The sequence below is a fragment of the Galeopterus variegatus genome, unplaced genomic scaffold, assembly GCF_000696425.1.
Source record: "Galeopterus variegatus unplaced genomic scaffold, G_variegatus-3.0.2 Scaffold2649, whole genome shotgun sequence".
NCBI lineage: Eukaryota > Metazoa > Chordata > Mammalia > Dermoptera > Cynocephalidae > Galeopterus > Galeopterus variegatus.
Genome location: NW_007728760.1, coordinates 31,182 through 57,924, shown reverse-complemented (window position 1 = coordinate 57,924; position 26,743 = coordinate 31,182). Strand labels below are relative to the sequence as shown.

The 26,743-nt window shown below is 33.0% G+C and overlaps 1 protein-coding gene across 1 annotated transcript in view; it reads left to right on the top strand.

The window, feature by feature from the left end:
• POLK (polymerase (DNA directed) kappa) overlaps positions 1-26,743 on the top strand; it is a 41,272-nt gene that overhangs the window by 5,446 nt on the left and 9,083 nt on the right. Inside the window, exons 2-9 of the mRNA XM_008582501.1 lie at positions 1,618-1,737; positions 11,123-11,275; positions 14,304-14,435; positions 17,582-17,735; positions 21,592-21,831; positions 23,051-23,175; positions 24,422-24,588; positions 26,456-26,488. Coding sequence (XP_008580723.1) covers positions 1,618-1,737; positions 11,123-11,275; positions 14,304-14,435; positions 17,582-17,735; positions 21,592-21,831; positions 23,051-23,175; positions 24,422-24,588; positions 26,456-26,488 — 1,124 coding nt within the window. The remainder of the gene's footprint in view (positions 1-1,617; positions 1,738-11,122; positions 11,276-14,303; positions 14,436-17,581; positions 17,736-21,591; positions 21,832-23,050; positions 23,176-24,421; positions 24,589-26,455; positions 26,489-26,743) is intronic.

Genomic DNA, 26,743 nt, shown 5'->3' with positions numbered 1-26,743 from the left:
AAGAAAAAAAAAAAAAAAAAAAAAAAAAAAAAAAAAAAAGCTACAGTTATCAAGGCAGTGTAGTACTGCCATAACGACAGACATACAGACCAATGGAGCTGAATCGAGAGTCTAAAAATAAATCCTTATATTTATAGTCTACTGATTTTTGATGAAAGTACTTAGGCAAAAGGATAGGCTGTCAATAAATAGTGTTGGGACACCTGGATAGCCACATGCCAAAAAGGTGAATTTAGACCCTCATCTCACACCACACAAAAAAAAATGAACTCTAAATAGATTTAAAGCACGAAGGCAATAAAATTTTTAGAAGAAAACATAAGAGAATATTTTTGAGACATAAGTTAGGAGGTGGAAATTTCTTAGATATGACACCAAAAGCAAGTCAGTAAAAGAAAAAGCCGAGAAATCATACCTCATCAAAATTTAAAGTGTTTGTTTTTAAAAAGACATCCTTTAAAAATAAAAAGATATGAAACCTACTTGGGTAAAATATTTGCAAAACACATCTGATAAATAACTTATATCCAGAATATGTAAAGAATTCTTACAATTCAGTAATAAGATGAGCAACCCAATCAAAATATATGAATAGAAATTTTAGTAAAGCAGATATGCACATGGCTCATGGGCCATGAAAATATGCTCAACATCATTACTCATTAGGGAAATACAAATTTAAAAACAGAGAAATAGGGCTGGCCAGTTAGCTCAGTTAGTTAGAACATGGTGTTGATAACACCAAGGTCCAGGGTTTGATCCCTGTACTGGCCAGCTGCCAAAAAAGAAAACAAACAAACAAACAAACAAAAAACAGTGAGATGCCATTTACACTGTTATTGCCTAGAATGGCTATAATATAAGACAGACGGTAACAAATGTTGGCCAGGATGTGAAGAAATTGGAACCTTTACACATTGCTTGTAAGATTGTAAAATGGTTTAGCCACTTTGGAAAACAGTCTGGCAGTTCCTGTAAAGGTTAAGTATGGAGTTACCATATGATCCAGAAATTCCACTGGTAGGTACATGTCCAAGAGGAATGACAGTGTATGTCCATATAAAAACTTGTACACAAATGTTCATAGCATTTTCCGTAATAGCCAAGAAGCAGAAATAACCTAAATGTCTATCAACCTGGTAAATAGATAAACACTAAGTTCAGTAATGGAATGATGGGTAATTTTTTAAGAGTATTTTCTACATTTTCTTTAATGATTTAACATTAAATTTTTGAAAATACTATTTAAGGAGTGAAAGAGATAACTTACGACCTAACCAACTAAGGCCTTGCATATGCTCCATGGATCCTACCTAGGACACGTTCTTTTCTGAATGCAGATATATACTCATCTCAGAGAGCTTGTACTGTTCTAAGTACTGCCTCACAACAATTCTGTGATTTAGATAATTATTAATAAATTCATTTAACAGATAAGGAAACTGAAACATAGAAAGATTAAGTAATTTTAGGGTCACCCAGCTAGTAAGTAGTAGAGCTAAGTTTTGAATTCAATCATTCTGATTCTGTAGTCAGTATTCTTAGCCACTAGGTTATACTATAGTGATGTCTTCCTTTAAACATTTTTCTTATGCTTTGTTTTGTTTTCCTTCATAGGGGTCCAGATTTTATGAAAACGAGCTCAAGAAGGAAAAACAAGTCAATCAACGAATTGAAAATATGATACAACAAAAAACTCAAATTACCAGCCAGCAGCTAAAGAAAGCACAATTACAGGTATTAATTCAATTATTAAGTAAAGTGGAAGCTGGTAGAATAATAGTTGGCAGTCAAAATGCATTATCATCAAGTCATAAATAAAAACAAGGTGAAATGTAAATGTTCATTATATTGTAAAGGATACATATTCAGCAAATGCACGTGCTTTGCTAAGCATTGCTCTACTTATTTACATAAAGACTCCACACCTAGACATTATCACCTCCATTCTACAGAGGAGTAAATAGAGTCTTAATTAGGGTAAGTAACTTGCCCAGCTTTATAGAACAGGTAGTTGACAGAGCTATGATTTGACTCAAAGCCTATGTTCTTTTTATTATATACATTATTTATATATTTATATATATATATACATTATTATATACATTATTTGCAGCTAAAAAAAAGCCACATGATAAGTCCTTTCTGCAATGCTTATTTTGCAAAATAAAATCGGGGGGAACATATTAACTAATTAAATTAGAAAGTAACTTGAAACATAATCATGTTTTAGTAAACCAAAAACTCAACACTATATGTTAGAATGCCAAATGTACATGAATTTCTAAGATAAAACACAAGACTTCTAATAATTTGGAGGCTTTTGGCTTTTTCTCTAGGATCTTTGGGGAGTAAATACTCAAAATTGTCCTCCACTGTTAAAAGTTATTTCAGCAGAAAAGTTTGCAAGAACCCAGCTGCAGAACACCATGTGGTAGATTCACAACTCAAAGCAGTCAGATTTCTCCTAATAAAGCAAGTCATGGCCAGATGAGTTTATTCTCTATCAAAATCTGATCCAGTGTTAACAAAGCTCTAGGATATAACATAATAAAATTATAGCATTAATTTAACATGCTACAAAATCTTTCTTTTGTGATAGAGTTCAGAGATCATAAATTTTATGTTTTGTTTACCAAACTATAATGCGTCATTTTTTGGTATATGCTTTCCTAGAGCACAAGGTAATTTTTAAGTGGTCTGCTGTTGTGACAAAGGAGAGAGTTCAGAGATCATAAATTTTATGTTTTGTTTACCAAACTATAATGCGTCATTTTTTGGTGTATGCTTTCCTAGAGCACAAGGTAATTTTTAAGTGGTCTGCTGTTGTGACAAAGGAGATTTGTCTGTCCAATACCATTTTTAAGGATTCATAGCATTAAAATTATGGAGGTACCATAATTTATTTACCTTACCTATGCTGGTTCTAGTTTTTTGTTTTATACACAACCCTGTGGTGATCATTTTTTATTCCTTTATTTTTACACTGTAGTGCTGTTATTTTCACCAAAAATGGTACCATTTTACATTTTTAACATAAGAGCATTGGTTTCCTCATATACTTGTTTAAAACTAGATTTTATCAGTTTTATCAGTCTTAGTTTTTGCTTATACAGTGTCCAAAATATTCTCTCATGGTTGTTTTAATTTTTCTTCCTTTGATTTTGACAGAGAAAGAACATCTTTTCACATATTAGTTAGCCATTAATATTTTCTTATTGTGGAAATTTCCTCTTGTTTGTTAGGATATAGGCTAAGTAGCTGGCACAAGAGACCCCAAAATATAATATTTTAAATAAGAATTTATTTCTTTCTCACCTAATAGGTAAGTAGTTCCAGCTGGTGGGGTGGCTCTGATTACCATAGTAACTTAGAGACCCAGGTTCTTTAAATCATGTTCTATCATCCCCTGGTGTTATCCTTACCTGGACTGATAAAAATGGATTGTCTCCAATCTATATTCCATCTCTTGGTAAGAGAGTAAGAGTAGGGAAAAAATTGAAGGCAGGTAATTTGCTATTTAACAAGTGAAAAAGAAATTGCATGCATTACTTAAGCTCACATTCTTTTGCAAGAATTTAAGTTACATGGTCACACCTAACTGCAACAGAAGCTATAAAACATATTCTCTAGCTGGGTGGCCATGTGTCTAGATAAAATTCTGTTACTGTAGAAAGAAGAGAGAATGGATCTTGGGATTCAACTAGCAGTCCAAAGCAATATTCATTGCCACATTTCTAGGGGAGTTCATGTTTCTTGATTTATAGGATCATATTATATATTAAGGATTTTTTCTTGCCATTTGTTGTAAATATTGTTCTAATATGTTGTTTGTCTTTTTATTTTGCAGGAGTTTTTTTCCTATACAATTTAAAACGTTTATATAATCAAATCCAATGGTATTTTTTTAAACTTTATTTATTAGAGCTGTTTTAGGTTCACAGTACAGAGAGTTCCCATGTACCCCTTGTTTCCCTACAGTCATAGCCTCCCCTACTATCATCATCCCCCACCAGAGAAGTACATTTGTTACAATTGATGAACCTACAATTGATGAACCACTATCATTATCCCCCAAAGTCCATAGTTTACATTAAGGTTCACTCTTGGTGTTGTACATTCTATGGATTTGGACAAATTTATAATGACATGTATCCACCATTATAGTATCGTACAGAGTAGTTTCACTGTCCTAAAAAATTTCCATGCTCTCCATATTCATCCCTTTCTCCCCACTAATCCCTAGCAACCACTGATCTTTTTACTTTTTTCATATAAATATCATGTAGTTGGAATCATACAGTATGTAACCTTTTCAGACCGATTGACTTAGTAGTGGGCACTTAAGTTTCTTCCATGTTTTTTGATGGCTTGATAGCTCATTTCTTTTATGTGCTAAATATTATTCAGTTGTTTGGATGTACTATAGCTTATTCATTCAGTCACCTCCTAAAGGAAACGCTTCCGAGTTTTGGCAATTTTGAAAAAAGCTGCTATAAACATTCATGTGCACTTTTATGTGTGGACAGAGTTTTCAACTCCTTTGGGTAAATATCAAGGAACACAATTGCTGGATCACATGGTAGGAATATGTTTAGTTTTAGAAGAAACCATGCAACTGTTTTCCAGAGTGGCTGTACTATTCTAATTCCCATCAGCAATAAATGAGAGTTCCTTTTGCTACACATTCTTGTCAACATTTGCTGTTGTCAATGTTTTGGATTTTGGCTATTCTAATAGGTGTATATTGGTACCTCATTGTTGTTTTAACTTGCATTTCCCTGGTGATATATGATGTGGAGCATCTTTTTATATGGTTATTTGCCATCTATATGTATCCTTTGGTGTGGCATTTGTTAAGGTCTTTGGCCCATTTTTTAATAGGGTTGTTTTCTTATTGTTGGGTTTTAGGAGTCCTTTGTATATTTTGAGTAACAGTCCTGTATCATAAATGTCTTCTGCAAATATTTTCTCTTAAACTGTGGCTTGTCTTTTTATTCTCTTGACAGTATCTTTCTCAGAGCAGAATTTTTAAATTTAATGAAGTTCACCTTATCAATTCTTTCTTTCATAGATTATGCTTTTGGTGTTGTATCTAAAATGTCACACAGGCTGAGCCCATGGCGCACTCGGGAGGGTGTGGCGCTGGGAGCGCAGCAGCGCTCCCACCACGGGTTCGGATCCTATATAGGGATGACCGGTGCGCTCACAGCACTCACTGGCTGAGCGTGGTGCGGCCGGTCTCAAAAAGGACAAAAAATAAATAAATAAATAAAATAAAATAAAATAAAATGTCATTGTCAAACCCAAGGTTATCTAGATTTTCTCTTATATTATCTTCTAGGAATTTTATAGTTTTGCATTTTACATTAAGTATGTGATCCATTTTGAGTTAATTTTGTAAAGGGAATAAGATTTGTGTCTAGATCATTTTTTTGCATGTTGATGTTCACTTTTTCCAGCACCATTTGTTAAAAGACTATCTTTTCTCCATTGCATTTCCTTTGTTTTTTTGTCAAAGATCAGTTGACTATATTTATATGGTCTATTTCTGGTCACCTTATTTTGTTCCATTGATCTATGTGCCTATTCTTTTACAATACCACACTGCCTTAATTACTGTAACTTTTTAGTAAGTCTTGAAGTTGGGTAGTGTCTGTGCTTCAACTTTGTTCTTCTCCTTCAATTTTGTATTGGCTATTCTGAGTTTTTTGCTTCTCTATATAAATTTTAGAATCAGTTTGTTGATATTCATAAAATAACTTGCTAGGATTTTGATTGGGATTGCATTTAATTTATAGATCAAGTTGGAAAGAACTGACATCTTGATAACATTGAGCCTTCTTATCTGTGAACATAGAATATCTCTCCATTTATTTAGTTCTTTGATTTCTTTCTTCAGAGTTTTTTAGTTTTCCTCATATTGATCTTACACATATTTTGTTAGATTTATACCTAAGTATTTCAGTTTTGGTGGTGCTAATGTGAATTGTATTATGTTTTTAATTTCAAATTCCAGTTGTTCATTGATGGTATATAGGAAAGTGTTTGGCTTTTGTGTATTAACCTTATATCCTACAACCTTGCTATAATAGTTTATTAGTTACAGCAAGAGTATTTAAAAAAATTTTTTTATTCTTGGCTTTGGTATTGTGCTTGGAAAATTACTCCTCACGACCAAGCCTGTATGTTCTTTTAATATTTTTATAGATTTTGTTATATTCAGATCTTTAGTCAATTTGGAATTTGTTTTGATATAAGGTGTGAGATTTTTTTTGCTAAATGGTATTATATTTTCCCCAAATTGTATTATTTTTTCTAAATGGTGATTCACTTGTCCTAACACCATTTATTGAATTATGAATCCTTTCTCTATTGAATTGAAATGATACATTTCCAAATAATACTAAGTTCTCATTGTACTTTGATTTATTTTTGGACTCTTTCTAATCGATTGAGTCTCTTCCTGTATCAGTACCATACAGTTTTGGTTATTGTACAGTAAGAATATTGTATTTTATTCTTCATTATAATTCTTTAAAATTTTTTGTGTTTTTCTTACACATTGTTTCTTTCAAGTAAACATAAGCATCATTTTATCAAGGGTTTTTTTTTAAAGTTCCATTCTGTTGACAATACATTGTTTTTAAATTGATATTGTTAAGCAATTTACTTTCCAGACATTTTTAAAGTTTTACTGATGTATACTCTATAAATATCTTTAATAAAGTTTTAAATATACAGTACATATGAGTGGTGCTATGTAACATTTTGCCGTTTATACTATTTTTAAAGTTTATATCTTTAAATATGCTAATAATATGAAGGAATAAAAAATACCTTCTATTGTGTAGCAGAACTTCAGATTTTGTTCCAGTTTCAGTTGACTATTTCATGTTTATATCTTTAAATATGCTAATAATATGAAGGAATAAAAAATACCTTCTATTGTGTAGCAAAACTTCAGATTTTGTTCCAGTTTCAGTTGACTATTTCATGGGAGGCTCTCTAGGATCTTTTGCAAAGGGAATGACAGGAAATGTGTTTTATGTTGATTGTTAAATTGTTTCATTTGTTGCGCTTCCTCTAAAAGAAGTTGTATAAGTAGGAGGGGATTGGAGAAATCCTAAGGAGCCAAGAAGGTCTGAAATAGCGGAGATGTTTTTACGGGAAATTTGTTTATATTTTAGAGTCATAAAATTTTCAAGTACTAGATTTTATTATGTGTGATATGATAGTATGAATTGTTGCTAGTTAAGCCAAGGTAAATAAACTCTACAGGCATTAACATTCCCAGGGTGTTTACTCAGAATCCCTCTAAGCATTCTCCACCCTATTCCACCCTCGTTTGACTTCTTAAAGACACAATCATTTTTGTAACTGCCAAAATATCTTGTAATAACATGGGCTTATAAATTGAATAGACAAATATCCATGTTATATTAAATGGCAACTACACAGCAAATCAGTGCATTTTGACCATTTTAACAACTGATTTTATTAACTCAGATTTACTCAATAATCTTTAGTATGGATGTAAAATATACCATTAGGATTTAGTTTGAGCTTATATCAATGTTAAAGACTTTTTAAAATCTATTTTAGGAAAACATTATAAAATAATAGAAAGAACAGTCTTTTGAGTAACCTTGTTTCTGGTCTAGTTCTAACACTTACCAGCTGTATGATTCAGGGCAAAAATCTTACTGAGATTTAGTTTCCTCATCTATAAAATGGGAATGATAATTATGATCTCTGAATTATTTTGACCAGTAAATTAGTTAGCATAGAAAGCACTTAGCTGGGCCGGCCCGGTGGTGCACTGCTACAGTGTGCCGCTTGGGAGCGTGGTGGTGCTCCCGCCAAGGGTTCGGATCCCACATACAGACCGGTTCCCGCTCACTGGCTGAGCGAGGTGTGGGCGCAGCGCCGAGAGTTGCGATCTCGTTGCCGGTCCTGGTCCGGTACGGGCGCGACACTGAGGGTTGCGATCCGTTGCTGGACACAAAAAAAGACAAAAAGACAAAAAAAAAAAAGAAAAAAAGAAAGCACTTAGCATAATATATGACAAATATTATACACTCAATAAATGTCATTTCTACTTTTGAAATTATAGGTAATATCATTAAGCCCTTACTGTATCCCTACATAAGTGCATTACATGAATGTCTCTTTTAATTCTTTCAACAACCTTTTGAGGTTGGTTTAGTCCTACTTTACAAATAAGAAAAGTAGGGGGCTGGCTGGTTAGCTCAGTTGGATACAGCACAGTGCTCATAACGCCAATGTCCAGGGTTCAATCACTTTACCAGCCAGCTGTTTCCCCTGCCCCCACCCTGCCAGAAACAAAAACAAATAGGGAAAGTAAGGATGAGAGAGGTTAACCTGCTCACTGTCATGTAACTAATGAGTAGTGGCAGTCCTGGGACCCAAACCAAAGCCTTTATTCTTAACCACTGTGACACATACCAGTTCTGAGCAACAAAAAAAGGAACAATGTACATGTTAGAGACTCATCAGAACTTGAAAGTTATTGGGAAGGAAAATGGAAGAAAGGAAACCATGAATGAGGATTTCAGTAGAAGAAACTTTAAAAAGCAGTGGTGGTGTGTATCTTGTAGATGTAGAAAAAGAAGAGTTCAGACAAAGGTGACTAATGAGAGATACAGTAAAGGGAAGTGGAATATGTGAGTCATGCAGAGGGGAGGTTTCTTTTTTGCAACGTACACTTGCTTTAAGCACAAGAAAGAATAGATTGCTGAAGAGACTGTCAGAGCTTTAATATTTGAGTCTGGGGAGAATTTTTTCCCATTTGGTTTGCTGTCCATTTATCTTTTTCTTTTCTAGACGATTCCAGGTCATGATATTTCAGATGTTACTTCCTTATTCTCACTCAACTCATATTTTGTGCATATTTTCTGGATTAATATAGATTAGTTTTTAGTCTACCTTTCTTCATATTAGTCTCCATAATTTGTTTACATCTAGTTAGGATACTATTCTCTATTTTAAAACTGAGGTAATAGAAAGTTTTAAATCAGGATGGTAAATTAGAGTAATATTAAAAATAAAGTTCCAATTATTAGGTACAGTATCTTCCTAGAAGTAGTTAGCCTCCTTCAAAATTTTCCTATTAATACTGCTTTCTCTTTTTAAACCATCTTTAATATATTGCTATAAATTTCATTCCTTTTCTTCTGCCAGTCTCTCCCCTCTGTCTCTCTTGGAAGGAAAGAATATAAAGGCAGAAAAGGTTTTTCTCCTCAAAGAGCTCACAATTTAATATCCAATACAATAAGTGCCACAGTAAGAGGAGGAAAACAAATAAAGGAACATTAAATTTTGTGGGATGGAGGACAGAGATCCAGTTAAGTTACAAAAGATATTTGAGCTGATCCTTGCAGACTTGTGACAGAGCTAGGAAAGGCGTTCTAGACAGATCAACAGCCTGAGGCACAGAGTACCCCAGATCATTCAGTGAGTTGCAGCCTAAACAAGAACAGGCCCTCTAGAGAATCTCACTGTGTCTACTGGAGGCAGATACCCATATGATTCAGGGTGATTGTTTCTAAAAGTGGAATTATAGTTCTAACCTGCAGCTGATGGGCAGCTAGTGTCACAATAATTCTAACAAAGAGGCATGAAAAAAATTTCTGCATACTGGAGGCAAGATTGAAGTCTGGCATGGGGAAAAAAGCTACATTGTACACCTGTAGCTCTCCCCTTTGAGGAAACTTACTGTAAGGATCTCCACATGGTGGAAGTTTCTTTCATTCTAGAGATCACACCACTTGCTTATTTCTGGGATTGCTTTGTTATACAGTTATTCACTGATCCTTTTAGTAATAGATTACATTTATTGAACTTGTGCCATTTGCCAGATGCTGGTCCATACTCTGTGTGCCAGCTCATTTAATAACTTTCTTCTCTTACAATTTTACTTTAATGGTTTTGACAACTTCCTTATATGTTGAGTAGATCAAAACTGACACACAGCCACTCTGAGCTGCCAGGTAAGCTGGGAAAGTGAGTAAGTAGCTTTCTTTAGCCTCTGTAATAGAGGCAGGCCACAAGAAAGGAACAGTTAGGAATGAATGAGTCTGTCTGCTACATAAACTTTCTTTTCTCACTTGCCTACTTTGATTATTTCTCTTTTCATTTTTGTTCTTTCTTGTCAATCTAACTTTTTCTCTGTAGAGACAAAAATTCCTTAAAAATTAAGATTCTTCACTGTTATATTTGACATATATATTGAAGTTCGTGAAGAATAAATTATAGCTTAAGTTTTTTACCTTTATTTGTGTAGACTAACATTTATGAAATTTCAGCATTAAAAAGACAATTCCACAGAAAGAATGTTTACATTATGCTCCAGTACATTTAGTTACTGTTTTATTGCTATTATTATTATTATTATTATTATTATTTTAACACTATTTAACATAAACATCGTGTGCTTATAATAACCATATAAGAGGTATAATCTTACATATGCTCCAGTACATTTAGTTACTGTTTTATTGCTATTATTATTATTATTATTATTATTATTATTTTAACACTATTTAACATAAACATCGTGTGCTTATAATAACCATATAAGAGGTATAATCTTACATTGTACATTTTCTTTGTAGCTATTTTAAGACATGAATATTATGAGCCAAATGTGAGTTCTTTATTTTACCTAAATTGAAGCTTCCAGTTGCAGTAAGTTCTTTAAATTTATAAAACAGTAGAATCATCTGATACAAACAACTGGAATAGTTCATTTATTCAATAAATATTTATTAAATTCCTATTATGTGCCTGGGAGTATGGAGAGATCAAAGAGTTGGTAAGGAATGATATTTGAGAATAGGTGGTCTGTATTTGTGAAAATAAAAGCAATTATCAGCCTTAATAAATAACAATAAAATATACATAGATAAACACCCATAAACAATAATAAAATATACACCCATAAATACCCATGAACAACAGTAAAATATATACTCATAGATGAGTAGGTGGATGGATAGACAGGTAGACAGATAACCTACTAAATTAAGACTAATGTTGTGATTAATGGTGTTTCAATATTATGTTGTCTAAAAGTATGTTTACTTTTTTCAAAATTAAGGTTGACAAATTTGCAATGGAATTAGAACAGAGCCGGAATTTGAACAATACCATAGTGCACATTGACATGGATGCTTTCTATGCAGCTGTAGAAATGAGGGACCATCCAGAACTGAAAGATAAACCCATTGCTGTCGGAACAGTGAGTATGTTGGTAAGTAGGTAAAGATTAAAAACAAAAAGGAAATTTCATAACATAGTCAAGTAAGCCTTACTGGTTCATGAACGGGGAAGACTTTATTGAAGTCTACCAGTTTGCTGAGTATTTTTCTGGGTACCTTATATATGCTCAATTACTGAATCTTTTCAACGTACCTTAAGGTACTAGTTTTTATTTCCATTTGACAGAAAAGAAAACAAACTCAGAAAGATGTTTATTAACTCGCCCGAAGTCACAAATCCAGTAAATAGTAGAGTAACATTGTACATTTCCATTGCAAGTTAAACTTTTGTAAGTAACTGTTCTGATTAAGGAGAATTGAAGAAGAAAGAAAAGGAAATGTTACTCTAAAGCAGAGGTTTTCAAACTATGATCTACAGGCCAAATCCAGCCTATAGCCCTTTTCTGTAAATAAATTTGTTCCAACAAAGTCACACCCACTTACTTATTACTATTGTTACACTAAAAGAGCAGAGTTGAGTAACGGCAACAGAGACCGTATGACCTGCAAAGCCTAGGTGATTACTATCTAGACTTTTACAGAATAAGTTTGCCAACTCCAGTTCTAGAGTAGCATATTTAATTATTAATAGTACATTTAGAATGCAATTAAATAGTTTTTCCCATAACTTGGAATCATTGCTTTTCTGATTACTATGTTGCTCTTCCTTTTTGCCACCCTAACCATATAAGGTAAAGACACCAGAATGGCTGTATGTGGTTGAAAATGTGTTGGGAATTAAAAAGTAGCAACTGGAATAGATGGGTTTTAGCATTAAAAAAAAAAAAAAACATACTAGAGAAACAAGTAGAGTTCTTACCTGTTCCTGACTCCTTCCAATGCATTAGATAACCATAAACTTAATTCCTTCTGAGTTATAATTTTATTATAAAAATATAATCTGTTTGTGCTTCATCTCTGCTTCCATGAGTATGCAGACAACTGACAACTCTTTCTAAAACAGTGTTTATTGAAAGGATACTCCCCTTTCCTACAAATCACCAACAAATATTTGAAAAAAATATATTTAATTTTATTAAGAACATCTAAGACTCTATATATCCATACATATGTATGTGTGTATACATAGATACATTCATGCTATTGCCATGTAACCAAAGCTAAACTCACTGCTTTTGAAATCCACAAAATATTTTCTTTATTACAATGTCCCTCCTCCTAAAAATTGGTTATTGCTTCCAAGTTCAAAATGATTGTTTCTTATACTTAAACAAAGATCATACCTTTTGTATGCTGAACTAATAGATTTCCCTCCTAATGAGATTTGAAGCATAATTGTTTTTGTTCTATTAAACTCATAAAAGTGTATCTCCAAACTAATGGGAATGATGATGTTACATGTTTGATTAGTCTGTTATAGGTAGAATTCTTTTTTGGTGAATTTAATAGATTTTTGAAATGTTCTGATTTGGCACTGAGAGTTGGAACTTAGACCCTATAGCAGTTATCTATTACTATATAACATGCCCTTCAGTACTTAGTGGACAACCATTTATTTGTTCATTGTTCTGTGATTTGAGCTGAGTTCACTGAGTATGGCTCAGCTCTACCTGGGGTTGGCTAGGGCTGTTTAACTCAGGCTGGAGGATCCAAGGTAGCCTCATTCACATGTCTAGCACTTCAACTGAGGAAATTGGAATGGCTTCCAGTCTTCAAACTTTCTCCTCTCCATGCAATGCCTTATCATTTAGTAATCTACCCAAGATCTTTACAATGATTGCTGGGTCACAAGAAAGTAAAAGCAGAAGCTGCAGGATTCCTAAGGCCTAGGCTTTAAAACTCACACAGTGTTGCTTCCCTCACATTCTTTTGGTCAAAGCAAGTCACAAGGCAAGTCACTTGGCATGAGGAACTAGAACCCACCCTTTGGTAAGAGTAAATAAAATATTGTGGCTGTGATTTACAACCTACCACAAACCCAAAAGTTAGAGGAATCCATATCTAAAATGCTGTTTCTACTCTACTGTAGATCTTGCTTTCCTCTCAATTCCATTAAATTTATTTATGTTTAAAGCATTGGTTTGTCATCTTTCTAGTGCTATCTGCATTTTCTGTTCTAAAACACTGACCAAGGGAAAGTATAGCTTTGAATACGATCAAGATTTTTTAAATGTCCTTTGAAAACCATTAGTGGAAAATTGATATTATTCTGAAATAATTCCTTCATTTAATAGATTCTTTTTTGCATTTCTTTGTATTTTCACTTGAGATTCCAAACAAGGATTCTATTTGTGATTAAAAATTTTTTTGTAAATGGTACCATATTGACATAGACTGTTGTCAGATATCATCATCAATAGGATTTAATAAGTAATATTCTTCTCCCTCTCATACTTTAGTCCATCTCCTAGTCAAAATATTTTTACCCAAAAAAATATGCAAGCCTTAAGAAATAAAACTTAATTTAAAAAAGTTATTTTAAGTTTTAATCACTTCATTTTGGAGACTTGATTTGGCTGGACATATATTAGACCTTTGATTTTTGTTCTAGATGAGAAATTTCCAAAATCCCAAGTAAAGCAAATTCTAAAAGTATACTGTTATATGATACTATTACTTTCTATACTGTTACTATGTAACATCTATACTATTTGTATTATACTATTACTTTATGTTAAGACTTTTTTTACTTCATACTATTTTCTATAATATTTCTTTTATATAACATCGCTCTCTATCATCCAAACTTTGATATATATTACAAGTATGCCTTACAACCAATGAAATTTAGTTACTGAAAATATGAGAACCTTTTCATTAGCATAGTCTTGCTTATTACTTGGTATAACATTATAAATATAGGAACAGCAGTAGGAGAGAGTCATCGTATCATAATACCATGATAGGATAAAGTCAAAGCTTGGTTCAAGACAGTGGCCTATAAAAGAAATGTCCTTGAATTGAAAATGTACATCAGTAATGTGTTCATATGAATGCACCAATCAAAATGTTCATTTAGGGTTGTGTGTTTTTTTTCCCTTGTGGTCAATTCTCATTTAGTCTACCTCAAATTACCATGCAAGGAGGTTTGGTGTTCGTGCAGCCATGCCAGGATTTATTGCTAAAAGACTCTGCCCACAACTTATTATAGTACCCCCAAACTTTGACAAATACGAAGCTGTGAGTAAAGAGGTAAGTTGATGTCTCATCCCTGTTTATAGCCTTTCACTGGTTTCTTGTCACCTACAGAGTCAAGTCCAAATGCCTTACTTACCACATCAAGATTTTGTCATAGCTTACCTTTTTAATCTCATATACTACTACCTCTTCAGCTTGTATGTTGAATACTGAGCTGCATATAACACTCAGAATACACCGTTCTATTTCCCAATTCTTTGCCTTTCTATGTATTTTTCATCTGTTTAGAAAACTCTTCTCATCTCCCCAAACTTTGAATTGCCTTAATTATAATATAAAATTAAATTTAGCTATTTTTTCTTCATGTGCAATTTATATTTCCTTCTAGAACCACCTTATATTTATAATTTACAGGATCTACTCATTAATTTTAGCCTTTTTTCTGAATAAATTTTTTATCAGTGTTGTTAAATAGTGAAAAAATTCACATTATTTTGATTGGTTGCTTTTTTTGCCCCACAGTCTAGTGAAGATGCTTAGGTGCATTTAATGTCTAAGATGCTAATAATAAAAGAGAAAAGGGGGTAATCCACTACTTAAAAAAGGATCTCTGAAGTATAAAGATTTGATTATTTACTAAAATTGCTATATTAGTCCATTTCTGTTGCTTATAACAAAATATCTGGAACTGTGTAATTTGTAAGAAAATGAAAAATGTTGCTTACAGTTTCAGAGGCTGGGAAGTCCAAAGTCCAGGGAGCACATCTGGTGAGGGTGTTCTTTGGTGGTACCTCTACAACAGTGTAGGGTCTCACATGGCAGAAAATGGCAGAGCACAGAGAGAGAGACTAACCTCATTCACTCTCCTTTTAAAGCCCTCAGAACCACACCCATGACCACCATTATTAATCCATTCACTAGGTGTGGTCCTCAGAATCTAATCACCTCTTCAAGGCCGCCCCTTTCAATCACCATAATAGGATCTCCCACCCTCAACTGTTACAGTGAGGATTTAAGCTTCAATGGGGGGGGGGGGAATCCAACCTACAGTAATGGCCAAACTGTCATATGTGAAAATTGCCATGTTCTCTATTTTTTATGACAGCTGGCCTATCATGCAGTGCTGGAATTTAATTTTTGAACTAAAATTTTAGAGTGCTACATCAAACACTTTTAGACTGCCATAGTAAAATGCAGTGTGTTAAAAAGAGTGCTGTCTGAATGGAAACACTTAAAAAACTATGGCCTAGCACTTATTACCATTTAGTCATGCAGTGATCTTTAAATTCACTCCTCGTATTTGTATTCCACCTCATTTCCCTGGAAATGACACTCCACCCTAAGTTTAAAAACACTTTTTTAATTCTTTCTAAAACAGTCTGTGAAATGTGCTTTGTGCCTACCTCTGAAAAGGTAGGGGCAGAGGGAGAAGCACACTCGCATTTGTGTTTATCTCTTTTATGACCTTCCCAATTAAAAAGAGAGAAGATCCTAACCATAAATATTATAGGCTTTTATTAAGTTTGAAAATCCTACAAAGACTTTGTAAGAAACAATTTTTTAAAAAAATTCTCCTTTAGCTCAGTGAAACTACTGACAGTATGACAATGTGAACTAAATTGTTTTTAGTTCTCTTTAGGCTGGTTATTTACATAAGTTGGAGAAATCTTCAAATTTGAGCAGGACCTAGGTAGTGTATTTGTAGATAACAAATGAGTTCTTATGTGTAAACCAACTATTGCACAAATTCACCACTCACTATAGTTACATTAATATTTATGGCTTGGTTAGAAAGCTTAAGGAAAAGTCATTTTTGTTTTATCCAAAATATTGGAATAACTTTAACTGTTTTTAGAGCTTTGATGCTTAATTTTTACTGGAACATGTCTATTTCAGTTCATATATCAGTATCCTATGTAAAGGAAGTTAGTAAGTACTCAATGTCTCTAGGGAGTACTTCTCATTCAGAATCTTAGTTGGCTGCCAGCTACAGACTTCCCAGAGTTTCATTTTCACTAGAGAGATTCTATTTGAGTATGTTATGAAAATGATTTCCTCTACAAGAACAAAGCTAATTAAGGCACTCTATGAGTAAAACTTGGCCAAGTTTATATCACCATTTTCTAAAATTCCCCTTGACTCAGCTGTTCATAATAATGTTAAGCTAAAAAGCTTTCCTTTTATAAAACAAGAAAAAGTTTTCCGTGATACAGTAACAGCTTTTATTTTTAAAAATTTTTTTTGGTGGCTGGCCTATATCAATATCTTAACCCTTGACCTTGGTATTATAACACTACTCTAACCAGCTAAGCTAACTGACCAGCTCAGTGGACAGCTTTTAAATGCTAAATGGAAACATACCGTAATTCGTCAAGTATGTTTTCTGATGTACATATGATTTTGGCAACCATTCCTTCTAATTGTAGCTAATATATCAATGGTTAAAAAAAAAAAAAGAAACAACTTCATGGTTTCATATAATAAAGGTATATTATATAGAAGGCATTTCTGGATTTTAGCAACTATAATTCTGATCTCTGTATGTATTTTTTTAATCCCAAGATGCAACACCAGACTTTTCCCCATCATTCAATGTTATCATGGCATTACAGTACAGATTTTGTCATCTTTTCCATTCCAAATCCAGATAAATAATAGAGCTTTATTTTCCCATATGGATACATGCAATAATGTGTGTATTGAGTGTTTTATTTTCAGGTTATAATTAATTGAAATGTAACTACTTTCTAAAGTAACACAGTACCTTTATGTAAGATTATTCCTTTTTAAAATGAACAAAAAGGATCATAAAAGATGACAGGGAGTAGAGTCCTATCATTCCCACTTCTACTTTTGACTAGCTACCTAAAAAGTTAACCGTTTTTTTGTGCTTACTGGAATGATGTTGTCTGAGATTTATTTGAATCACTTATTGTATCTAGGTGTAGGTGGCTAAATAGAGATTGCATCAAATAAGTTATTTCATGTTCTTCTACCTTCATGATCTACTTTAATACAAAAGAGAATTTTGACAAATATGTCCTGGTAATAAGTTATTTATTCCTTAAATCCATGAGCTATTGATTGCAGAATCGTTACTGTAATTGGAAAATAAAAATATTAATGTTTCTTATTAGCTATATATGACAGAAGGTTTTGCTGTGGCAGTAAAATTTAAACCTTTTTGCTTCTCTTGGAAGGTTAAGGAAATACTTGCTGATTATGATCTCAATTTTATGGCCATGAGTCTCGATGAAGCCTACTTGAATATAACAAAGCACTTACAGGAAAGACAAAATTGGCCTGAGGACAAAAGAAGGTATTTCATCAAAACGGGAAACTCTGTAGAAAATGGTAAGCAGGTTATTAGAATTATCAAACTAACAAATAAACAAATAACAGCCCTTTGAATTAACTCCATTAACTCATTAGTGTGCATAGGTGGTAGAACTAGATATACCTTTATAAAAATGAAAAATCAGAAACTTAAAATATACTAGTGCAATTATTATATCTCTAGACTTTAAGAGGCTGCAGAGTCCCTGAACAAAATAACTTCATAGGAGTTATTTTCCTAAGATCTAACTAACAAAAGATTAGGATTGCATCAAAGATGAGGAAGTTATCTGTTTAAGATGGCCTTTAGAAATCAGATTAAAAAAAAAAAAAAAAGATTAGTCCTAAATGTATCAAAACACTGAGTGATTTTATTTTTCATTTCCCAAATTTTCTATAATCTGGTTATATTATGACCAATTTCAACTTTCCCAGTGAATGTCTTCTCACTCCTTTCTTTGACTTAAACCTTGTTATGATTCTTTTACATGTAATGAAACAGAAGTTTCATAACTCCAAGGATTTTTTTCAAATGATTTCTCTTTATCACCTACCAAAGCAATGCCAAGAAACATACAGATATTACACATACTGCTTCCAACTATTTGTCAAAAGTGTGATTATGTCGAATGTCTGAGCTGTCCTGAATGACTGAGCAAAATTCACCTGAATGAAAAGGTGACACAGAGGCCCAAGAAACATACAGATATTACACATACTGCTTCCAACTATTTGTCAAAAGTGTGATTATGTTGAATGTCTGAGCTGTCCTGAATGACTGAGCAAAATTCACCTGAATGAAAAGGTGACACAGAGGGGTTTGCTCACAATCCACAGCAACATTTTATATGTATAACTCATTAACTGCTTCAAAGGGGACAGGCTTTGGTGGGCAAACCTGTTTGTAATTTTCCCTGAAGCAAAAATAGTGGATCTGCAATAGCATAAAATTCCAACTCTCTCACATTGTTTGGGGTTCGCGTCATCTGGAGCAATTTTAACGTGGTCATCGAATCACAACTTCATTAGCTTATTTGAAGTCCTAAGGGGTAGGTCTCTCTCTTTTCTTTAATAGAAACATTAAACAATAATCACAATTTCTGGACATAGAGGCTTGGAGCAAAAGGTTTTCCTTCTTTGGTATAACTTTATTGTTTGGGGATGTGGCTCGTAAAACCTGATGCTACTTTGCTTAAAATCTCCCTTTGTTAAGTTCCATACTTTTCTTTCTTTTTTCTTTTTCTTTTCTTTTTTTGGCGGCTGGCCGGTTCTGAACCCTTGGCCTTGGTGTTATCAGCATCATGCTATAATCAAGTAAGCTAACCTGCCAGCCAATTCCATACTTTTCACAAGAGAAGGGGGGAAAAATCATTACATGGCTATGTCAAAGTATCCCCTGAGGGCCTCCTATAACAATTACTTACAGAGTATGTTAAAAAAAAAAAAAATTCTACATTGGGATTAAGGTAAATGTTTTTGTTCTCTACTAATGTTCTTTTCATTTATTATAATATGCCCAAAATCACTATGAGGATGTGAATTTTTAGTATCTGTTGCTTTTAACATACTTAACTGGATAGTGTCCTCTTCATGTATTTTATATTTTTAAGCAGTTGAAGTAGTTTAACTTTTTTTTCTCTTATATAAATCCTTGTGGGCTGGACTTTCAGGCATTTTGATCTTACATTATGCCATGGGAAACTGTCAACTATGTGTGGGAGCTGTGGCAGGTGATTGATATATCTTCCTCTACAATCCAGGACATTTTCTGCTGTTTCTCCTTTTCTAAAATGTGCTTGTCTTTGGAAATGTATAGCTAACTATGGTCTTTATATACAAATAAAATAATAATTGTCACTTTATGTTACTCTGCCATATGTATCTGGATGATAAGTGCCCAGCAATATGAGAAACTGAACTACTATATACTTTTTAGCACTTGCTATCTATGTGGAATGCTTTAATCCTAGTGTTATACTCAGTTATGGGGATTACCTCACTTATGGGGATTATAAAGACATTTCTGTCTGAAAGCAAATAAGAAACTATTTCAACAGTTAGTTACACCACCAGTCCTCACAGAGAAGTAGAATATAGTTCAGAGTGGTGATTGCCACCTTTGTACCCCACGAATATGCATAATCAATACAATAAAAAAAAAAAAAAAGGCAACTGTGCCATTCTGGAGCAGCTCTAGTAACGTTCCAGAAGGCAGCATTGTTTGCTTCTTACTGTAGTGTTCTGCTATTCTAGTAACTCACATTAGGGCAGCAGGGTGGTAAAGACATGCGGTACAAAAGATGGTATAAGGAACTCTGCAGAAAGGGCTTGTGAACACAACAGGAACCTTACTTGGTGTGCAGTTTTTCTATACCTCCCTGTACCTTGACTTCCACCTATCCAGAATGGGAAAAGGGCTCCAGATAGGTATCATTTCAACTGTTCCACACTCTTAATCCCCTCTGAATTGCTTTCCATTTTAAAACTAGAATATGGAAAATGAAGGGAACTGAAGCACATAAATAACAGCTAATGTAAATTTGAAAATAAGACTTACTATGTATGTGGCCTGGAAATTCTGTTTTGGAAAACATTTTCTGTAACCTAATTCATATTACATCTTTAAATTTTGAAACTAATCAGGTGTTTGTCATGTTATTTGCATTATTATTATAAAATTTTTCTAAAAGGCCAAGTTTATTTTTCAAATAATATGCATTCATATGTATCTTGAAACTAGAAATTTAATTTTTGCTTTGCATTTGCCTTAATTTGAAAAAGGTTTATATGTAATAAAGTTATTAAATGGGATCAGAAAGCTCTGTTGTTAATCTTAATTGTTATAACTACAATTAAACTGTATTTCTCCTACATTAAGCCCAGAAAATAGTCTTTAGTGGATTTGTTCATGAAGACATTTTTAGTATCAGTATAGATTTAAGCACATTTTACAGTCCATTTATGAAAAATGCAAATAAAATGAAGTAATAACCTGATTTTGGCGTTTTTACTTTTTCTTTTCTTTCTTTTTTTTTTTTTTGTAGCAGTTGGCCTATATGAGGATCTGAACCCTTGACCTTGGTGTTAAAACACTGTGTTCTAAACAACTGATTTAACAAGCCAGCCTTTACTTTACTGTTTAATAATAATAATTTACAACTAATTGATAATTATAAAAGTTCTTTTCCTTAAACTTGAATGTTGGTTGATGCAATTAGACCTTCAGAATTTGTATATTTAAAGAAGCACAATTTTCAGGGATAATTTCTATTTATTGCAAATATACCCTTAGTAAAAGTGATACTTTATAAACAAGCAAGTCAAAATGAAAATCAACATTTGAAAGAAGAAAATTCAGATTATTTTAACATCTGAAAAGTTTCCTTCATGAATGAAGAATAATTAAGATTTTTTCCTCTAAAAACAAAACTTATTTTTCAGGTATAATTATTCTATATCCTTTAATGCCTTATTACTTATTCCTCAATTCTAATTTAAGAAGTTTCTTTTTATCTCTACAGAAGAATAAAGGGGAAAAAAAGATATCCTTTTTTTAAAAAAGGAAAATGTAATGTGAATTAAACCCTATTTCAATTTAATTTAGGTACAAAAATAAGTAAGTTTAGCATAGGATATCTCCTTTTAAGATATATACTACAGAAATATGCAATATTCTTTTAAAGAAAAACTTGGATACAGTGTTTTCTTTGTTCAACAGTTACAAAATATAAATGATCACATTTCTGATCTCCATTGCTAGAAACACAACTAAACTAGATTTGTTTTGTTTTCAGAAATAATGTAGGGAAACCTAATTTATGAAGTATGTACTTCTTGAAATGAAGATGAGTTACTGTTCCTGTCTATAATTTAGATAAACCAGGAAAGGAAGTTAATAAACTGAGTGAGAATGAACGATCCATCTCTCCACTACTTTTTGAAGACAGTCCTCCTGATTTACATCCCCCAGGAAATCCTTTCCAAGTGAACTTTGAAGAACAAAACAATCTTCAAATGCTCCAAAACTCAGTTGTTTTTGGAACATCAGCTGAGGAAGTGGTAAAGGAAATTCGTTTCAGAATCGAGCAAAAAACAACACTGACAGCCAGTGCAGGTATTTAAAAGGGTATTGATGGCCACTATGGTTATAATTTTTAGACTGGCTAATTCAAGTGTAATATTAGTAGTTTCTTATTATAAATTGTATAGGAACATCTTACTTATCTATTCTTTGATTCAGCTTCTAACATTTTTACCTATTCAGAATAGCTGTGAACCTACAGATAAATTGGAATCAAGCAGACATGACTAGGAGCCCAAAGAAAAAACTATCATAAATCTTGTGTAGCTATCCTTTTTTAAGCACAAAATATATTTTAATTGGTTTTGCATGTGGTACTTGATTATTAGTTTTCCCTTGGAAGACTTCAGTCCTGTTCAAGATTGTATTGCAGGAGAGAACCCAGATGGCCACAAGGTAGGAGACAAAAGAAATACCAACTAGCAATGTAGCAATCTAGTACCATCTGGTAAAAGAAAAAACAGCTTTATATAGTCAGTAATCCATGAGGGCATAACTGTATCTTAGCTTAATAACTGATTTTCATCATGAGGACCCTGAATTATCTTGTAAAAGCTGTATTATGATTAGGTTAATCTTTTCTTTCTATACCAAAGCATAAGAATAAATAATAAATTTTAGGAAGATATGTATAAAAATTGAAATGATCTGTTTAATGTATATATTTGAATATACCTATTTTAAATGATCTTAATCATTAAGACTCTTAGAAATGGTAAAACATCTTTTTGAAAAGTAGTCATTTGCTTCGTTAGTAACAAAAGTGATTAACAGATTTACTTATCATTGTCTTAAATATCTCACAACCCAGAATCTGTTTTTTTTCTTCATATGGATAATATATACAAAAGTCCTTTTCAAAGAGTAAACATCCATCCTAAATTATATTCTGGATCTTTTCTGAGAAGTAGATATAGAACCACTATAAGACAATCCTGCATTACTACTAAAGGTAGTAAGTAAACTAATAACAACACTTAATATTACTCAGCTCAGAAATTACTCTTAGAATTAAAAATATGGAGAATTAAATATTCCTCATTTCTGCTACCACATTAACTAATACAATTTATTTTCCTAAAACCATAGCAAGCCCTGAGAAGATAGATGGTAATTAAATGTTATTTTTAAAGTAGCATTACATATAATTTCAGATTTTTTGCAGTTAACATTTTTTTTCTATTTTGTTATTACATACTTAAAAATCATACATATCAACTTCTTTGAGTCATCAGAGTGTTCTTCTTTTTAGGCATTGCCCCAAATACAATGTTAGCAAAAGTTTGCAGTGATAAGAATAAACCAAATGGACAATACCAAATTCTCCCCAACAGACAAGCTGTGATGGATTTCATTAAGGACTTACCCATTAGAAAGGTGAGATTTCGGGGTCAGGGCCGAGCCCGTGGGGCACTCGGGAGAGTGCAGTGCTGAGAGCGCAGCAGCACTCCCGCCGCGGGTTCGGATCCTATATGGGGATGGCCGGTGCGCTCACTGGCTGAGCACGGTGCAGCCGGTCTCAAAAAGGACAAAAAAAAAAAAAAAAAGTGAGATTTCGTATAAAATTTATCATCTGTATATGCACTCTAAATTCTGAAGAGATATTATTTAGACTGATAGTAATCATTCTTTGCTGAAACGTTTTAAAGCAATAGGCATCAATCAAGAATTATAACAAGTAATTGAATTTGTATTTGAAGAAATCTTTCTATTAAAACCTAAAAGTGAGGTTTAGGAAGCTTATTTGATGGAAATTTTTAAGAAAGTAATAGATGACAGACTTAAGTGAACTCTTGCCAAAGAGAAAGGAAATAAAAAGAATACTTGTAAGAGTTCTTTTAGCTGTAACTTAATACTATATTCATTCTAAAGTCCAGATTGCTACAAGATTAATGGATATGATACTTCAAAGAGATTTAGAATTTTGTTTTTGACAAAAAAATAAGCCAAAAATTCTTACCATCTTTAAAATGGTAAAATTATCCCTTAGGGGTTCCAGAAAAGGTATATTTTATGATTTCTTAGAGCTTCTAAATATTTCTGCATGTATATATGCTTTTTAAAAAATAATAATTGCATCGTACACTGTATGATGTTCTAGGACTTGCTTTTCTCACTCAACGTAATGTGTATAAATGGATTAAAGTTTTCAATGCTGAGAAGAAAGGCTACAGTAAAGTATATAATATGTAATTATTACTGAATAGTATGGTATAGCTGAAATGTAAGGTATAGCTATAAACCAGTGTTTTCCAGCATGTTTCATTAAAAAAGGGTCTGGGTCACATAACGAGTTTATCACCATTGGTGGGTCACTATGTATATTAGTACATTAAAGATTCATAAATCTTACAGTAGAAAGTTCCATTTATATTTATTTATCCCACCATTCCCCAAGTTTATATGATCACAGAACTCCTTTTTAAGGATGCCTTAAAATTCCATAGAACACTAGTTTAGGAAATGTGGCCAAAAAGTAATTAAAGCAGTTTTCTTGCATGACTTGTAAAGATAGTCACATTATTTATACATTTTACTGATTGAAAACATATAATAAGATGATAATCTCAGTGTTTACCTTAATTTAACAATCTGTTAATGATAAATATGGATTTTCTTCTAGGTTTCTGGAATAGGAAAAGTTACAGAGAAAATGTTAAGGGCCCTTGGAATTACTACTTGTACGGAACTATACCAACAAAGGGCATTACTTTCTCTCCTTTTCTCTGAAACATCTTGGCATTATTTCCTTCATATCTCACTGGGTCTGGGTTCAACACACCTGGAAAGGTATCTATACGTATAGTCATACTGCTTTTTCTTTATCATTTGCTGAAATATCAGTTTTAACTATTGAGGTGGAGGCTATAAGACTAACATGTTTTAAAATTGTTTTAGGTTAGTTTAATTCACAGTATAATTTTTGAATTAGAGTCAACAGATTGGATGTGTAAGAAAAGGAAAAGAGGAATAAAGACTCGCTCTTAGGTTGGCTTCAGCGGTTGTGTAGATGGACAACTGGAATGATGGCTACTGTCTTTTCTATCCCTGCCTTATTCTTTGTTCAGAACATAAGAGGAATGCTGGTGGTCAGGTTGTTGAGAAGCGAAAGATGGCTCACATTCCATAATTCACTCTTTAAGCAAGGAGATTTAATGATTCTTTGATGAGCTAACTATATTTCTTTTCTTTTCCAGATTTGTAAATGATTCATTCATTTAATACCTAGTACTTACTTTATGTTAGGCACTGTTCTAGACATTAGGGATGATAGCAGTGAGTAGGACAAAGTCTTGCCTTTGTGGAGTTTACAGACTATTGTGAGAGACAGAAAACAACCAAATAAACAAATAAAAGTAAAGCAGCATGAGGGCATAGAAAATAATTTGGAGGTAAGCATGGGTGTTGGCAGCAATCATTCAGAGGTGGGACTGGGGGAGTTAGCCATGCAAAGGGCTGGGAGAAGAGGGAACAACTATAGGAAAGGCCTGGGTTTTCTGTCCTGTCATTCTTTCACCTAGGTCTTAGAAAGAGATACCTTAGAGCTAGAAGGGAAAACTGTTAGGGGAGGGTGAAAGAAAGGAATAAAAAAAGAATAGAAATCATGGAAATCAATGTTGGATGCTATTTTTACAATTTTGTCATTATCCTGTCAGCCTGCCCTCAAAATAACTCCTTTATATTCTTGTACTTAAACTAAAGGACAACAATAAAATCACTGAAGATGCACATAAAATTGATTAACCAATTAATTAATTAAGGCTTCTAGATCTGACAGAGATTGCAAGGCTTATTGTATTGCTTTTCTCATCTTTTCCTGCTCTTCATTTTCTGTTTTCCTACTCTGCTTTGTTTATCTGTCTCCCTCCACTGGGATGTATGTTTCTTAAGGGCAGGCACTTAGTCTGTTTTGTTCGTTACTGTATCCTCAAGTTCTCGAACAGTGCTTGAGTCATAGCAGGTTTATTAAATATTTGGAAAATAAATAATCTACATGTCATTTTAGCTTTTTGGCTTCAACTACACCTATCAAAGCAGCTGGTATTCAGCCAGTTGGATCAGATTTCCAGTCTTCATCCTATTACTGTGTACCAAATTCTGACTGAGGTTCTATAGAGTGGTATAAATGAATAAAGAGTAGACTATACGAAAGAGAAGTTAATGTACTAGACCAAAAACTAGATAACTGATATTAAATTATTTAAAATTTAATTATATCCTACAGCTCCAAGCTATTACACTACTACCTCTTATTGGTTTTTATAAATCATGGTTTTGATATTCATTTTCTTTGTTTTGTTTTGTTTGTTTGTTACCTGGCCAGTATAGGGATTGAACCCTGGACCTTGGTCTTATCAGCATCATGCTCTGACCAACTGAGCTAACCGGCCAGTCAATATTCAGTCTTTTAATAGAAGCAATTTATAATGTGTACCTATTTTCAAGTTTGTTCTCTTCAAGAGATACAAGCTTGATCCATGATATATGTAATCACATCAGCATCTTATCTGTGTTCTTAGGTGATGGTTTTATTTTTAGATAAAAACCTTCCTATTTTTCGTGGTATATAATGTATTGATATGTTAAATCTCTTGATTGACTAAAAGGAACTCAGTCTTCCTTAGAAAGAAAATAAAGACTTTTTTTTTATTTCAAGGGATGGAGAGAGGAAAAGTATGAGCGTTGAGAGGTAATGTTTTATTTATTGTTAATTGTTCATAATTCATGTTATTTTAAACTGTTTGAATTAATTTTCAGTAAAATATTGCTGAAATAAAATAATTTATTTGCAAAGTACAATAACAGTTTTCAGTAGTTCATACTCCTTAAGAAATACCTCGGGCCGGCCCGGTGGCGCACTGGATAGTGCGCCACTTGGGAAGCGCGGCGGCGCTCCCGCCCGAGGGTTCGGATCCCACATATAGACCGGTTCCCGCTCACTGGC